This window comes from Rhinolophus sinicus, chromosome 1 (assembly GCF_057876585.1).
Source record: "Rhinolophus sinicus isolate RSI-liver-muscle chromosome 1, RSI-T2T, whole genome shotgun sequence".
NCBI classification, from domain to species: Eukaryota; Metazoa; Chordata; class Mammalia; order Chiroptera; family Rhinolophidae; genus Rhinolophus; species Rhinolophus sinicus.
Genome location: NC_142501.1, coordinates 166828370 through 166844462, shown reverse-complemented (window position 1 = coordinate 166844462; position 16093 = coordinate 166828370). Strand labels below are relative to the sequence as shown.

Sequence of the window (16093 nt, the reverse complement as noted above, 5' to 3'; positions counted from 1 at the left end):
TTCATCAATTGTTTATATAACAATGTCTTCCCCTCTATTTTCTCTTTCTAGTCAAATGTGCCCTTAACACTCTCTTTCTCATTTTCTTACCTTTATCTTTTATTTTCTGTTTTTGTTGTTTGACTCTACTGCTAAGAGAGCTCTTCCGTTTTACCACCCATCCCTTCTATGGAGTTTTTTTCATTTGTGACATGTAATTTTAATTTTTAGGGAGTTTTTGTTTTGTTTTTTTGGTATCTTTTTTTTTTTTTTTTTTTCATGAATTCTCTTAGCTTTCTGAGGTTTTGGTTTTATTTTCCTTTCAGATTTTCATCTTCTATGTAGTCTGTTTCTTTCAGGTTGCCTTTTTTATTCATTTTTGTCTCTGTCTTTTATGTTAGAGAATGTCCTCACATGTCTCATCCTTGGCCATCTGTTCCAGGGTAAGAATGGATAGAAAGCTGCTGTGTAGCTTTGTAATTGTGGGTGGAGCTTGCAACTCTGGGCTTCAGCCCAAGATGATCTTGCTGGGCCATTTAGTTGGCCTTCTTTCCCTGGCTAGGCAGAGTCCCTGGAGAAGAATGTCTAGTATTTACCTAGACCATATATGTCTGACTGAACATTTTGAAGGTCAAGTAGGAGAAAGGTCTGAGGCTCCTCAGCATTCAGTACATGAGTTTGCTTCTACTTTACCTCCATGAATCAACAGCCGTGCCTGGTATGGTATTCTTATCCCCCCCTTCATCCCAATCCAAACACTGTCTCTTATTCTTGGCAGTGAACACTTTCCCATTCTAGTGCCCTCATTGGAGTGGGGACCTCGGGTTCTACTTACTCTTAAACGTACCTAGTGCCACCAATTCCTGAACCTCTTGGAAGGTTCTTTTGTAGTATACTTTTCCTGCATTGCTTTAAGTTAAGATTCTAGAATTTACTAAATCAGTTACCACTAACCACTGTCTATTTTAGTATGCAAAATCTTGTCGCTTTCATCTTTCCTATTCTCTTTGTCCTTATGCATTTATGCTTTTTAAAAAATCCTTTTACAACCATTTTAGTGGGTATGTTAGTCTGCTCAGTTGCCATAACAAAACGCCATAGACTAGTGGCTTAAACAACAGAAATTTTTCTTCACAGTTCTGGAGGCTGGAAGTCCAAGGTCATAGTGCCAGCTTGATTGGTTTCTCTGGAGATCTCTCTTGCTGGCTTGCAGGTGGCCCCTTCTCTATGTGGCCTCACCTGGAGGACAGACAGGAAGAGCTCTGATGTCTCTTCTAAGGGCGTTGATCTCATCATGAGGGCACTACCCTCATGAACTCATCTAAGCTTAATTCCCAAAGGTTCCATCTCCAAATACCATTACATTAGGAGTTAGGGCTTCAATATAGGAATTCTGGGGAGACACACTGTTCAGTCCATTGCAGTGAGGTTTCAGGAGAGAGCAAAGATAAATACATCTGTTCAACCTTCCATCTTTAACTAGAGCCCATTATGGAGTCTTTGGAATGACAGCATTAAATATTTTAAGATCAACAACAGGATCCCTTATTCAGAAACAGTACATTATATGACTTGATGTACGGATTTTAAACTGAGATGGTTTTGATTATATTTGCAGTCCTTGAAGAAAGTCCAATGCAAGGTGGTAACATAGTTTAAGGTAAAGTTCCTGCCCCTGTCTTCTCCACCCAAAATTGGATTGCATTCTTTTTTGTCTTTCCTGATTTCAGTTACTCCTATAGAAGTGATGTTGGTCTTAAATATAAGATCTGTGTGTTTTATACCTTTTTGGCTATTTTATTATTTTTTATTTTTATTTTTTTTAGCTATTTTAAATAAGGGAAATTTCTTTGTTACAAGTTGACACTTATTGCATTTCTTTCTTGAATGATATCCCTAGATTAGAGAAAAAAATCCCCAAACTTTATTTATAATCACTTCTCTGTTGCTGTCTTTGTAAATAACTAATCTGCATGTTTGTAGAAAAACCTGTTCCGTATTGGAAGTTTGTTTTCCTTAATTTCTTTATCATTTTTTAGAAATAATGAAAGTTATCTTAAGTGAAGTAGAAGATGTCTCATTGTTAATTACTGTAATAATTATATAAAAATTTTTAAAGATTTTATTTTGAAATAATTGTAGACTCATAGGAATTTACACACATAATCTGTAGAGCCCCCTGTGCCCATATATAAGTCCATGTAATTTGTAGTTTTAAACTTTTGAAATTTATTAACTTCTGAATTCAGGAGATTCAATTCAATTTGTGTAAATTTTACCTCTACAAGAGAAAATTACCTAATCACCCTATGTCAAATAGATCTTTTCTCCTCTATCCTCACACCAGTTAGTATACTTTCATTCAGTCACCTTAAATACTTCCTTTAGAGCTTTATCATAATCTGAAAATATCTTGTTTATTTACTTACTAAATTTTATTGTCTATTGTATTCATCCCTCTATCACATAGAAGAATGCTTGTCACAGATTATGTGCTCAATAAATTTGTACTGCCTTTGACCGTAAGAGTTTTCTGCCCCCCTCCCCCCTTTTTTTTAATACCTTATCACTTGGAGCAGTGTTAGAAAAGCTATCCTTACCAATGTTTAAGAGACAAAAGCATTATTTTGGAGTATCTCTTCAGTCAGCCTTAAAGAACCCTGACTATGGAAATCCTTGTTCTCTTATTTTATTTTTATTAGTCTTGAACTTTGGAAGTTTCTTCTGGTCCGTATAATTATCAAAAATATTTCCATGAAGATTTTTTTAAAATCTTTTATAGTAAAAATTTCTATATTTTCGAGGATCTAGGTACATCCTGAACTATCTTACTCTTGCATATCCCATTGTTATTTTCTGATTGTTCGATAAATTTTTATTGTGGCAAAAAGCACATAACATGATAACTACCCTCTTAACAAATTTTTAAGTGCACAGTGCAGCTAACTGTAAGCACAATACTGCATAACAGATTTCTAGAACTTTATCATCTTGCATAACTGTAACTTTATACTCACTGATCAGCAACTCTCCATTTCTTCTTCCTCTCAGCCCTTGGCAACCACCATTCCACTGTCTGCTTCTATGAATTTGGCTACTTTCGATACTTTGCATAACCTTTTATTTTACAGGAAGTTCTCACTGACAGTGATTGTTATAATTTACATACACATAATTTTTCTCCAAAAAGAGGTAAAGTGAGCCTTCTATTGTTCTTTTGAAAGATGGCTATATTTGTTTTGCATCAGGACAAGATTATTTATCTAGGACTACTCTGAATTTGGTGTGGAATACTTGTTATTTTGTTTGTTACCTAATCACTGCTCACATATCAAGGTTTTTTTTTATCACATCACTTCTAACATGGATTGTAGATATCTCAGTAGGAACCCTGCTTCTCTGCAATTCTGTCTATCTATGGGAAGTTAGGAAAAGTGGAAACTTTTAGGGAATATCAATATGCAAAATGGATACATGGACTGATTTGTGATACATGAGGCAACTTCACAGTTCTAGTTCTCTCTCTCCCTTAATTCTCTCTTGGTTGTTGACTTCATGTGGCTTTTGTTAAAAATATGTAGTGACTCTCAACTAATTTAAGAAAATATATAATTTTGTGGCCATGTTTAGAGGGTGTAGCTTAAGGTTTTCTCCCACCTCATGTAGTTATTTGTTAAATTCAACCATGCGATCTGCTAATTCTAAGGAAACATGATCAATTTACATCATTGAAGCAGAAAACTCCCACCAGTGAACAATAATATCTTTAGTTTATTATTACTGACTTTGCTGCATGCGAGGTGCCTGTTAAACCCAGTGGTGGGTCCGCAGTGGGCAGCGGTTCAGCGATGGGCAAGCCAGGGGATGCTGACCACAATTGGCATCTCCGCAGCAGCTTATGGTGGAATTACTAGTGAATCCCCAATGAGACAACCCAGCCTTTTTTTTAAAACAGAAAAACAGTATGCCCCGCTGTCCTCCAAGGATTTCAAAGCCACAACACCTTCAGGTAATTTTGTTCCCGAGGTGTGGTTATGTATCATCAAATGGAAAGAAGCATGGAAGTGATGAATTCTAATACTGTTTTTCTGACTAACTTATGGATGTTGGGGCGGGGAGGGGAGGTGGCTGGGGAAGGGTTGTTTAGGGCTTGGTTTCTTCCTTAATAAAATAAGTGTAATAATACTGTTGACATCGTTCACATTGTCATCCTGAAGCTTAAGATTGAAAATGATTATGCTTTAAATGGACTTTGCAAAGGAAAAGTTGTATTGCACTTATTTTTTAAAAGTTTTATGTTCTGATTGTTCTGAATACTAACTGAATGTGTTTATATTCTCTCAGTGTACACTGGGAACTTAAATTTCTTTTAAAATTGTCTACCTCCTATTCTTATTTAATCTAATAATCAGGCCTACTAACTCCATTTTTGTATTTTTCCAGTCTAACTATATGTATTGAAATGCAACGTGAAAGCTAAAACTTGAGTCAAATGATTGGCAACCCTCAATATGGGATAATAACAGTTTGTCATTAACTCCTGTAACAAGTTAAATTGTCATTTAAATTTGTATTTGTTAAATATAAGTGAAATTTAAAGATCCTAATGCAATATTTTTTTTGGCTAGGCGTGGGTTTTTTTTTCAGTTTTATGAAACCGTGTTTACAGAAGTTTAATTTAAAATTACTTTCTAGTATACATAACTTTTAAAGGATAACACTAAATGTTATATGTTTTTATAGTGAGGTTTTTTTTTCTTTCTCTGCCCACTCTCCCCCTTCCTTCTTTGCACCTAACCTTCTTACTGACAGTGAGGTTTTTGCAAATAAAAGTAAAGATTCAGAGTTTTTCCCCTCCAAATTGAAGCATTGGAGTCATGCCTCAAAATGAAGTCAGTACTAACAAGAGAGGTTTATGTTGTGTATGTATCACTCTAAAGAACATGAAGTACCAAAGACAGTGTTTCTTGGACCATTTACATCAGACTCCATCTGGAAAGCTGGTTAAAAAATGAAGATTTCTATGAGCCAAGAGACGTATATAAGAATATTTATGGCAGTGTTTGTTATAATCCCAAAACAAAAACTGGAAATTACCCAAACGACCATGATCAGGAAGATAAATAAATTATGGTGTATTCATACAATGGAATACTGCATCACAGTGAAAATGGTAAACTACAGCTAAATGCATCAACCTGAATGATTCTCAAAAACAATTGTGAATGATAAAAGCAAGTTGCCGAAGAATATAAATAGTATGACACCATTACATAAATCCCCAAACAAGCAAGTTAAACAGGTTTTCTTGTTCAAAGATATAATCACACGTGGAAAACAATAAGAAAAACAAAAAGTGATTAACATAAAATTCAGTGAAGTGCTTGCATGTTGGAGGAAGAGAGGAAGGAATGCAACTGATGAGGGGTACACAGAAATGTTCTATTTTTAATGGGTGTTCATTTCATTATTATACTTTAAATTATACATATGCATCACTCTTTTGTGTGCATATCTCACATTGAAAAATTGTAAGTGCGGATTTCTAGGCCCTGCTCAGACTTCCTGAACCTGAATTACTAGTGGTGAGGTCCTCTAATCTGCATTTTCATTTGGCACCCCTGATGGTTCTGAAGTCTGAGAACTACTGACATGAGGTCTCATTAACCTACCTATAGGACCTAAAGGATCTCACAGAAACCATTTAGAGCCAGATGTTGAGAAGCAGGCTAGAAAAAGACCCTGGGATGTGTGAAAGAGAAGAGGAAGAGAAACTATTGAGAGAAGGGATCCCAGATACTCCTTCCAGCTGCTCTTTCTGTGGCCGAGTAGAGGACCTCTATACTGAGCTTTTCGATGCACTTAAAAAGTAGGAGGTTCCATTAAGGTGTTTTGAATGGCAACATATTGAAATCAGTAGGTGAAAATAAAATAGTTCTTCTGAACACATTTGTTACGTATAGGCTGTTTTTTTTGTCATGGAGTTACAGGTCTCTCCCATGTCATTCAACCACACTATTTATTCAGACCTCTTTGTCTGGATAATTTAAAACCAAATATATAAGATAAATATATAATTTTACATTATTGCTGATGTAACTTAGATCTTCTCTACCCTCTTCTCAAAACGAGTACTTATTAAGTTGGTAAAGTTGTTGAAGGGATACATTTTAGTAATTATACGATCTTGATCCTTTTCAAAGTGTATTTTCATGTGTATGACCTTATTATCAGCTCAGCAATCCATTGAACTGTTTTAATGATTAATAACAAAGCAGTGGGGTTTTTTTAATCCATTATTTGTCTTTTCATATCTTGAGGAATACCTTAATGTTCATTGTCAACCAAAACAGAAGAAGCCACACACACTCCTATAAATGCCATTGATCAAATAACTAGAACAGTTTCAAGCCAAGAGGACATTTTTGGTGTTTTGGTTCTCAAAATAAGCATTAGTATTAATTATTCATAATTGACAGTTTATGGAATAGCTGTGAAAATACATATTTGTCCAATTTTCTTTTAACATTAATAGTGTTAAATAACGTGGGTGGAATTCAAATTCACTCAAAATGTATCTTATCTTAGGTTTCTAGGTTCTTCTTTACCAGGAAGATAACTTTCTTAAAGTTGTTTAGTTCTTCAAAATCTGTTTTCCCCCCTCTGTGAGAAGCATAGGTGGTATTGACCAGTTCATGTACTAATGAATGTTCTTTTTAATGATACAGAATTTCATTACATTGATATAACTATGAAAGAATTGGAAACTGCAAGTGGTTTTTTAGAGATAATGAGTTACAAAATTGAAAATATGCAATTTAAAACCAAAGTTGCCTAATTTTGAAGAAGCCTAGGGAATGAAAGCATAAAATGTCAGCCTTTAATCTAGAAGTTTATCTAACTGGGAAGTTGTCTTCCTTCCATGAGCATTTAATTCCTATCGAGAAAGAGGGCTCGTGTAATGTAGCAAGTCTGAGTCCATTGTAGGCTTGCAAGGAAAATTCACAGGTTACCTTTTATCAGTGATTTGAAGCCACAGTTGCTAAAGAAGGTTTCTCAGTGGTGTTCTTTTGTTTTCTCCCTTCTCCAATGAGACCGTCACAATTTAATTAGTGTTGAATATTGCTTCCTTTGTATTACTCCTCTTTTCAAAGCTTTCAGGAATCCCTTACTCGTAGTAAAACCAGACCTCCAATGTTCATAAGAAGTTGAGCTTAGTGTGTCCTTTAATCTCCCTAGATTGTTTTATTTTCTCCTTTAACAGATATTTATTGAGTGGCCACTTAGTGCCAGTGATGTGCTTCTTACTGAGGGTCAGCAGTGAACAAGGCAGGCCAGGAGTCTGCTCCCATGGTGTCGGTTTTCTAGAGCGGAGCAAAAGACTATAGATCAGTAAACATAGGAATATAATAATTTCAGCACTTACGAGATACTAGGTAAATATTAGAAATAAGCCAGGCTCCTGTTGGCTTACCTCTTTTCCAGTATTTTTTTTTTTTTTTAGTCACTATCTTTGATCTCTTACAGGCTAGACAGTCTGGACTTGAATGTAAGTTCTGTCACTGACTAGCTATGTGACCCTAGGCAAATTACTTCTCCCTTTCTCAGTTTATATTATTGTAAGGGGTGTAATAATAGAAAATAGCTCAGAAATCGTATAAAGATTAAATGCATTAAATCTGCAAGTACTTAAAATAGTGCTTGTTATACAGTTAAGACTCAGTAAAAATAAGCTATTCAAAACACTTTCCTATTAAAATATTCCTTCAAATGGAAGTATATGAAGTATATGCCCAGCACAGTACCTGGGCACGTATTAAGTTTTGTACCAATTCAACTATTTAATAAAACACTTTTATCTTGATTGTCTTAAATGAAAGAAAAAAATACCTCTAAGACAATCTAAAGTCTATTTATTCTATATTCTGCATCTTTATGAAGTGTGTTAAGTGTACATTCGTAACTACCAGTTGGTTTAGAGTAAACGGATAGGTAAGATTTATTTTTTAACAACTTTAATTCATCTCATTTTATCAATATAAAAATTGACAAACTCTGCTGATGAAATTAAGTGCATGGTTAGCACTTTCCCTTACGTCTAAACCAATAATTAACTAAATTTACTGTCAAAGATTGTTGCAATGTCAGCTCTGTGAATGACTCTCTCACTGTTTCTGTTCCTGCTATCAGCTGCTCAAGTCACCCCTTGTGTGTATCCCTGAGGCAACTTCCTGATTTGTCCCCCATCCACCCATCTCGTTACCCTTCCATTTTGTCGTATATGTCACTACTAAATTAATAGTCTTAGAACAATCCTTTCATCACCAACTTTACTTAAGGAATGACGTTTATTCCCTCTTGCCCAAAGAGTCAAATACAGCCCTTCCTTCATAAATGGGCATCAATTTTCTGTCATTACTGTTAATATAGACTAATTCTCAACATATACTCTTCTGGAATATTAAACCCATGTTAATACAGTTATTTGTCTTGATCTGTACATATTGGACTCATTCCTCTAACTATACTTTTGTTTAAATGCTGTGCTCCTAATCTCTGTTCCTTTTCCTCCCTCCCACTTCCTAGACAAATATATACAGGTTTTCTCTATTATCCAACAATAGAGCTTGCCTATGAAACCTTTAAACCGAAATGACATAAAGAAGCAATTACCATTAATTTATATGGAAAAGAATTTGAGCGTTCCCAGACCCATAAGATAACTTACCAAATCATACCAAATAACACATAAACCCTAAAATAATGCTAACACACAGTGAAAGTGGAAATGATATGCTAAATACACACTACACTTTGTATACCCCATCAATCCACTCAAGCAACAGAATTTCCATTTTATTCGTTACTGGATGCTGCTTAAAAGAGACCACTTTGCTGCTAGCAGAACCAATAATAACTTCAGCAGCTTTCAAGATTCTTTCTCTGCATGTAAACAGTATGAATATTGGAAGCAGGCCAGTTTAACAAACTGACAATGCCTTTATTTTGTTCACCATGATCGAAATGCTTAATTACATCCAGTGATACGATAAGCGTAATACCCTTACAAGCCCTCATAGTCTTTTCCGGTACCTTATGATACATCTAGCTAACGATGCACAAACTAAATCCAGATAAAGCGCAGATAATCACAGCCACAGTTCAAAGCTATGGCACTTTGATGCTGAGTATAGTTCCTGGAGAGGGAGCTTGACAGTGTCCCTCTTGCTGTTCGGGGAGCACTGCCTGTGTAACAGCTCACACTGCAAAACAAATGCTGAGCACCATTTTCACTTTTCACCTTTTTTTGTAAAAGCAAAACTCCTTTTCAGATTTCTTTCAGTTAGTGAAAGCAGCTACTAATGCAGGTCTTCTGTAAAAGGGAAGTGGCCTAATGTGAACTTTCAAAAAGCAGGGGATACCTGTACTTGTTTTCCAGGCTAGCTTAGCTTAAATTGTACCTCTTCCATGACTTTTCTGACTGGTTCCTGATATACCTTTCCCTAAAATACATAGGTTGACTTTTAAATTTCTATGTTGATATGATATGCTACAAGGGCCCGTGTATACTATTAAAACGTTGTTCTTTTTAACACATTTTATGTAGAGCATGTAATAGTACTAATATAAAGTCTGTGCTACTAAACGATAATTTCTTTGCAGGTTTTAAGGAAGAACCTCTTTTTGTGTGATATTTTCCCCCTACCTCATAGCTTTCCTTTGGTATTCTAGAGGCTGCAAGTCGGGCCATAGTCCAATTTCTGGAAATCAATCAGAGTGAAGAAGCCAGTAGAGGCTGGATGCTTCTGACAACAATTAATTTGTTAGCATCCTCTGGTCAGGTGAGCTCTTTGTTTTCATGTTTGATAACTCAACCTCTTTTTTTTTTTAATCATCTTGGGATTTTGTACAATTAAATTTATTATAATGTCCAAATAAGATTTTATGATAAGCATTGTATTCTTCTAATTCTTCTTACACATTATTTCATGCTTCTCACGACATCCCTATAAAGTTGATATTTTATGCATTTTACATGTGAGGAAAGGCCTTAGAATAGTGCTTTTCATCTTTGTCATGTCATGATACACATAGAACGTGGTACCATTTGTACCTGGCACATTCTGAGTTTTAGCATAGGAGACCCGCATCCCAAGAAACCCCTTAGTCCCAGGCAAATGGAGATGTTTATTCACCCTAAGTAACTTTCAGATAGTCCTAAAGTGGACCATTCTTTCCATGTATCCGTGACCATTCCAGATGACTATCAAAATACCAATTTTATTTGCTGTTTACGATAGTTATAAATGCCTCTATATTACTGTACCAAAATTTCATTTGGTTTAGGATATGAAATTTAGGATAAAATAATAATTTTAAATGGAATATTTCTAAATTTTATTCCTGTTTTCCATAGATGCTGTATTTCTCTTTCTCAATTGTGAACAGGACTGTGACCTACCATAATACCTAACACATGTTAGAAAGTCAGTAACTGTAGGTTAACTAAATGTGCACGAATGGATAGATCACCTTAAAGGTGTAAGAAATACAAGGTGATATGTAGATGATGTATTACAGAATTGTACACTTGAAACCTATGTAACTTTACTAACCGTTGTCACCCCCAAAAATTTTTTTTTAATTAAAAAAAAAAAAGAATCAGGAGAAACCTAATCACTTTTTAAAAATTAGCAAATGTTGCCAATTGCCAGTTTTGATAACCAGTTTTAATCTATCAGTCAAAAGATGAAAATGAAAAATCATACCATTTTGTTTAACGGAAGGGAACGTTACCAATAATCTATCTCAAAAAAGACATTTTAAAAGAAAATTTACTGTTATGTTTTTAGTTGACTTTTTTGTTTGTATGCCAGTTTCCGTTGGCAGCAGTGAAATATAGAGATGACTAAAATATGGTTCTGAATCAACCTGTAGGTAACAGAGATGAAGTAGATGAAGATAATACTATAAAATGCTATATGGAGTATATGTAGTGCTGTGAAAACAGAAATTTCCTAGGTAAGGATAGGAGGAAAGATGAGAAATTAGTTTCAGACATGAGCAAACATTTAAACTGAACATTAGATGTATGGAGACATGGGCTGTCTAGAAATAATAAACTGTAAGTAGGAAGAGCAGAATGTTTTTTAATATTAGAGGCAGGAAATGATATGTAGAAAGGGGCCAGATCCCGCAAGGGATTGTTGTTCAGGTTCTCTCTCCTCTCATCATCCTGCTACTACACTAGTTCAGGCCCCATTTCTCATACCTGTGTGGTTTTCTGTATTAGTTTTCTATTACGCTGGCCTTCCTGTTCTTTATGTCTAATTTATGAACTATTCTACCACCAGCTAATTCTCTGAAGTCTGGTTCTGTTACTCCTCTATTTGTAACACTTCATTGACTCTCCAATACGAACAAAATAAAAGTCAAACTAGAATGAGAGACGATGTGCATAGGTCATTGAGCATATGCATTGTGGACCACTTAACCAGCTCTCTAACTTAAGGCAGGGTATGTAAGTGACCAGCCTCAGTTACTTCATTCGTAAAGTAAGGATAATGCAATAATAGAATCTACCTCATAGGGATGGTTTGAGGAATAGATGAGATAATGTCGATAAAATGCTTAGCCTTATGCCTGTTATATAATAAACACTCATTAGACATTGCTATTGTGGCTTTTCAGGAGTCAGCAATTTTGGATCCAGGTTCCTGAATCATAACGTGCCATATGGCCTAACCTCCTGTGTGTCGTCCAAATAATCTTTTCCCTCTTATTTTGATTCCTACACTTTTCCATTCCACTCCTGGCAGTGTTTATCAATCCTTTTACACTAGCCTGTATGTACTACCACTGTGATACTTAAAAGATTAAATCACAGTTATGGATGAACCCTCTTTCTTCTAGGAGACTGCAGTCTCCTGAAGGGCAGGGATGCATGCCCAGCTCCCAGCACACTGCCTGACATACCCTAGGCATTCAATAAATGTTTGCCGAACAAGTTAATAAACTAATAAACAGGTGGTGCCAACCTGTTGCTCTCTAGCATGGTAAAACTTTTTATTCCAAACTGCACGTGGAAAAAATTTTTTCCCCCTTTCTTCCGCCCCACTCTGGTTCAAGCCATTGTTTCTCAATCTAGTCATGTAGGACACATCTCCCTGGCCCATGCTGGTATTATGAGCCTTGCACTGCCCCCGACTGAGGCGGTCGTTCACCAGTCATCGGTAAGCTGCTCACGGCAGCTCATGACAGCTCTCGCCGGCCACCGGCCAGCATCCGGCCGCTCATGGCAGCACACAGCAGCCCCCTGCAGCTCACCGCAGCCCAGCTCCAGGGAGAGCTGTTGTTCACAATCTTAGCTATAGAGTACACAGCTCACTGGCCCATGTGGGAATCAAACCGGCGACCTCAGCATTAGGAGCTCTGCGTTCCAACCACCTGAGCCACCAAGCTGACCCGAAAAATTTTGGTGATTATTATAGCATACTTCCTAATAGTACTGAAGTGTTCATCATAAGAAGGTCTGGAATTTCTTTCTCTAGAAATATTTGAAAATAATATAGAGATTTTTATTGTGTGTTAGTGATGGCTATATCCCTCAAGTGTCTTTCCAGATCCAACAATCTACATTAAGAATAGAATTAAAATGATAATAAAGCAACAACAACCCAGTTCTTCATATGTCTTTGCAGTTGTTATCTTATATAATCCTCATATTAATCCTAGGAAATATGTACCATGATATCCATTTTATAGGAAAGAAAAATGAGGTCCAGCCAGATTAGTTTGTCCAAGTTCATGGCTAAGTTTTTTTCCTCTGAATCCTAAAGCTTATGTTCTTTGAAGCACATTGTCTCTTAATAAATAAGTGGTAAACTTAATAAATACTTAAATAAATTACAAACATCTCAACACGAAGCAAATTTGTCCAAATGGGAAATAAGTATTTGTCAGCATAGAGTCATTTTTTAAAATTTGTTTCGAGCATTTAAAAGTCATTTTAATGTATAATTCTATGGGTTAAAATTTGTGAGTTAATGATTTAACTCCTGGCTTAAAATTTGTGAGCTTACTTAGCTGTGACAATTACAGTTATGTCTGTCTGTCTATCTGCCTATGCATTTATTTGTTGGTTTGTTTTCCAGAAAACCGTGGACTGCATGACAACGATGTCAGTGCCTTCCACCCTGGTTAAATGTTTATATCTGTTTTTTGACCTTCCACATGTGCCTGAGGCAGTTGGAGGTGCACAGAATGAGCTACCTCTAGCAGAACGTCGTGGACTACTCCAGAAAGTTTTTGTACAGGTATGAAAGGTGCTGTTTGCCTGACTGTCTGTACCACTGTTTAAAGTGAGGCAGGTGCACTCCTTAAATAGATATTCTGCCTATTCCATTTTCTGTAGTATTTCATGTTGTTTATTATAAACCTACTTTATCTCATGTAATGTCACATTTCTTGAATCGTACACCTCTTTTGAGGAACATTTAAATAAGGCATTAACAGGTTTGTTTCTCTGACAGATTCAACTATTAAAGTTAATAGTTGATATGGCAATAACATCTCTGAAATGAACTCAGCAAGGAAAACTTTTATTGATAATCATTAAGTTTGTGGTAATATTTCTTATAATGTCAAGAAACTCTCTTTTATTGCTGTCAGTATACAGGAAGTCCCTAACCTATAAATATTTAACTCATAAAATATAGTTTATTTTGGTGGCTGTTGCTACCTCCTCTGCTTGCCTGTGAAGCCCTTCTTTCCCCCTGTTGCCACTATTCCTTTAATAACAGTAGTGTTAACAAAGGTTTAAATAAACCTTGATTAGCTAGCCTGGAAATATTGTCATCACTTTGATATCCTGTCTTGGGGAAGAAATTTTCAAAACAAGCAAACTACAAACATTTAGAGTACAGTCTGCCCATGGGACTATAGTGTTAAAAAACACATGTTTGACACAAAAAGACAAATACTCCGTGATTGCACTTCTATGTATTGAAAGTGGTCAAACTCTTAGAAAATAGAATGGTGGTTTCCAGGGGCTGAGGGTTGGGGGAAAAGAGTTGTTTTTAGTTGGTATAGAGTTTCAGTTTTGCAAGATGAAAATGTTCTAGAGATGTGTTGCATAACAATATGCACATAGTTAACACTATTGTACTCTATTCTTAAAAATGATTAAGATGATAAATTGTATGTTATATGTTTTCATCTCAATTAAAAAACAACCCCACACCCACTTGAATCCAATTCTCTGTAACCAAAGGTGTAGATTTCTTGTCTATAAAATGAAAATAATACCTATTTAAAGGGTTTTGTGAGAATTAAATGAAATAATACACAAAGCTATGGTTCTCTGCTTAGGACATTAGGTACAGAATAACAGTACCCGTGATCGCTGTCCAGGAGAGCAGGCAGCGAGGAGAGAGGCCAGTGGGTCTGCAGTAGGTGAGGTAGAGCGAGGTGTGGATGAGGACTGCACCTCATGGTACTGGGGTGTCTACTGCAGGAACGACTCGGCTTGCAGAGGTGCTGGCAATGAAGGGCCAGGGGTGGGAGACTAAGGCAGTTTTAGGAAGAAGACAAGATTATCCATAAACTACTAATTCAGCAAATATTTATTGAACACTCGACTTATTAGATACTTTTGTGCTAGTGGTCGACTTAAATCCATGATCTCATATAATTTGCAAGACAACCCAAAACTTTAGAATGTTTGTTTTCCCAAAATGGTGATACGAGTAAATGGCAGAAACAGGATTAGAACTCAGGTTATCTGGCTCCTGAATTAGACTGAATGAGAAAAGCAGTGGGACTAAGTGGAAGAGTAAATCTCATAGGAGTTAAAGCTGCTTTTAAGAAAGTGCTGATGAACGTAGTGAGTTGAGTCTTTGCTGATTAGACTAGTAGCCCTATTTCAGTCAAGTCCCTCAAAAGAAGTAATTAATACTTTAGGCAATAAATGGAGGCTGAATTTTATAGATTTAATACCAAATAAGTATTGCAAAGATTTCTTCTAAAACTTAAAAGAATGTTTCCTCTATCTGAAAGCAGTGGGTGCTGACTTATAACTAAATGTGAGTTTCCTTTTCAGCACATTGGAATCACTGCATGTAAAGGCCACAAGGGACTCAGAAGAGAATTTCAATTAAAGTCCCCATTTCTGGAAACCGGTAGCCATGGCCTGATCCTCAGCAGGAGCATGGCCGCCATTAGAACCCAGCTCCCCCTCCCTTAGTGCGTCATATCACTGCCTTTTATTCGTTTCTCATCGCAGGCTGGACATTGTTTTCAACATTTTGTCTAGAAAGTCAGTGGAGACAAACATTGAATGTTTTCAGAATACGTAGTGTTTTTGATAGATGAAATCCCTATGTTTATATTAAGTGACAGATGGTTTCCTGGGACCTCAGCAGTTGGTATTGCTTCATATACACATTCGTTTTTTGGGTTCTTTGTTTGTTTGTTTTCATTTTTGTTGATGTGGCACTTAATGCTCTGGCACATTTGGCTGGACTTTGTAACAGAGTCCCTACAACATAGAAGTGGTAGTGTAGGAATGACATATAGATGCTTCAGTTTTCTAGTCTGTAGAATGAAAGAATTATACTACATTATTTGTAAGAGTCCTTTTCCCTTTAAAGATTAAAAACCAGTTATTTTAAGAGTCAACAAACTCAGGGAACTAAATCGAGTTTATTTTTTAGAACAAAGACTAGATTTGCAAAAAAGTATTTTATTTTCGGGTTGGTTTTTATGTTACAATCAGAGAAATGACATCCATCCCTCTAATCACATCAAGAGCATTGTGAGAACCAACAGAAAGTAAAAGCATGTATCTTTTTTGCTGCATTTGACATATGGGAAGGATACACATATTACGAGTATTAATGGACATTCAGTATTCAACAGTTTCTCCAGGCATTCTGTTGTGGAGGGTATGCCTGTATTACTGATGTTATAAGTACGTTGTTGTTTTTCTGAAGTCTTAATTCTTTTTTTTCTTCCTGATATTTGGCAACTATGAATTAGAAAGCTCTAGTATTTCAAGTAAATTTTTGCATTCAAATAAGTAGGAAAAGTAATACCTAGCTTTCTTCAGACAAAA

At 35.9% G+C, this 16093-nt stretch overlaps 1 protein-coding gene across 8 annotated transcripts in view; it reads left to right on the top strand.

The window, feature by feature from the left end:
• The window catches only part of WDFY3 (WD repeat and FYVE domain containing 3), a 247309-nt gene that overhangs the window by 101579 nt on the left and 129637 nt on the right, over positions 1-16093 (top strand). For 6 of the 8 annotated variants that reach the window (XM_074323992.2, XM_019731299.3, XM_019731298.3 and 3 more), the window contains 3 exons: positions 3935-3988; positions 9712-9821; positions 13134-13295. In XM_074323992.2, coding sequence (XP_074180093.1) covers positions 3935-3988; positions 9712-9821; positions 13134-13295 — 326 coding nt within the window. The remainder of the gene's footprint in view (positions 1-3934; positions 3989-9711; positions 9822-13133; positions 13296-16093) is intronic. The other 2 variants (XM_019731300.3, XM_019731297.3) reach the window with 1 other exon arrangement.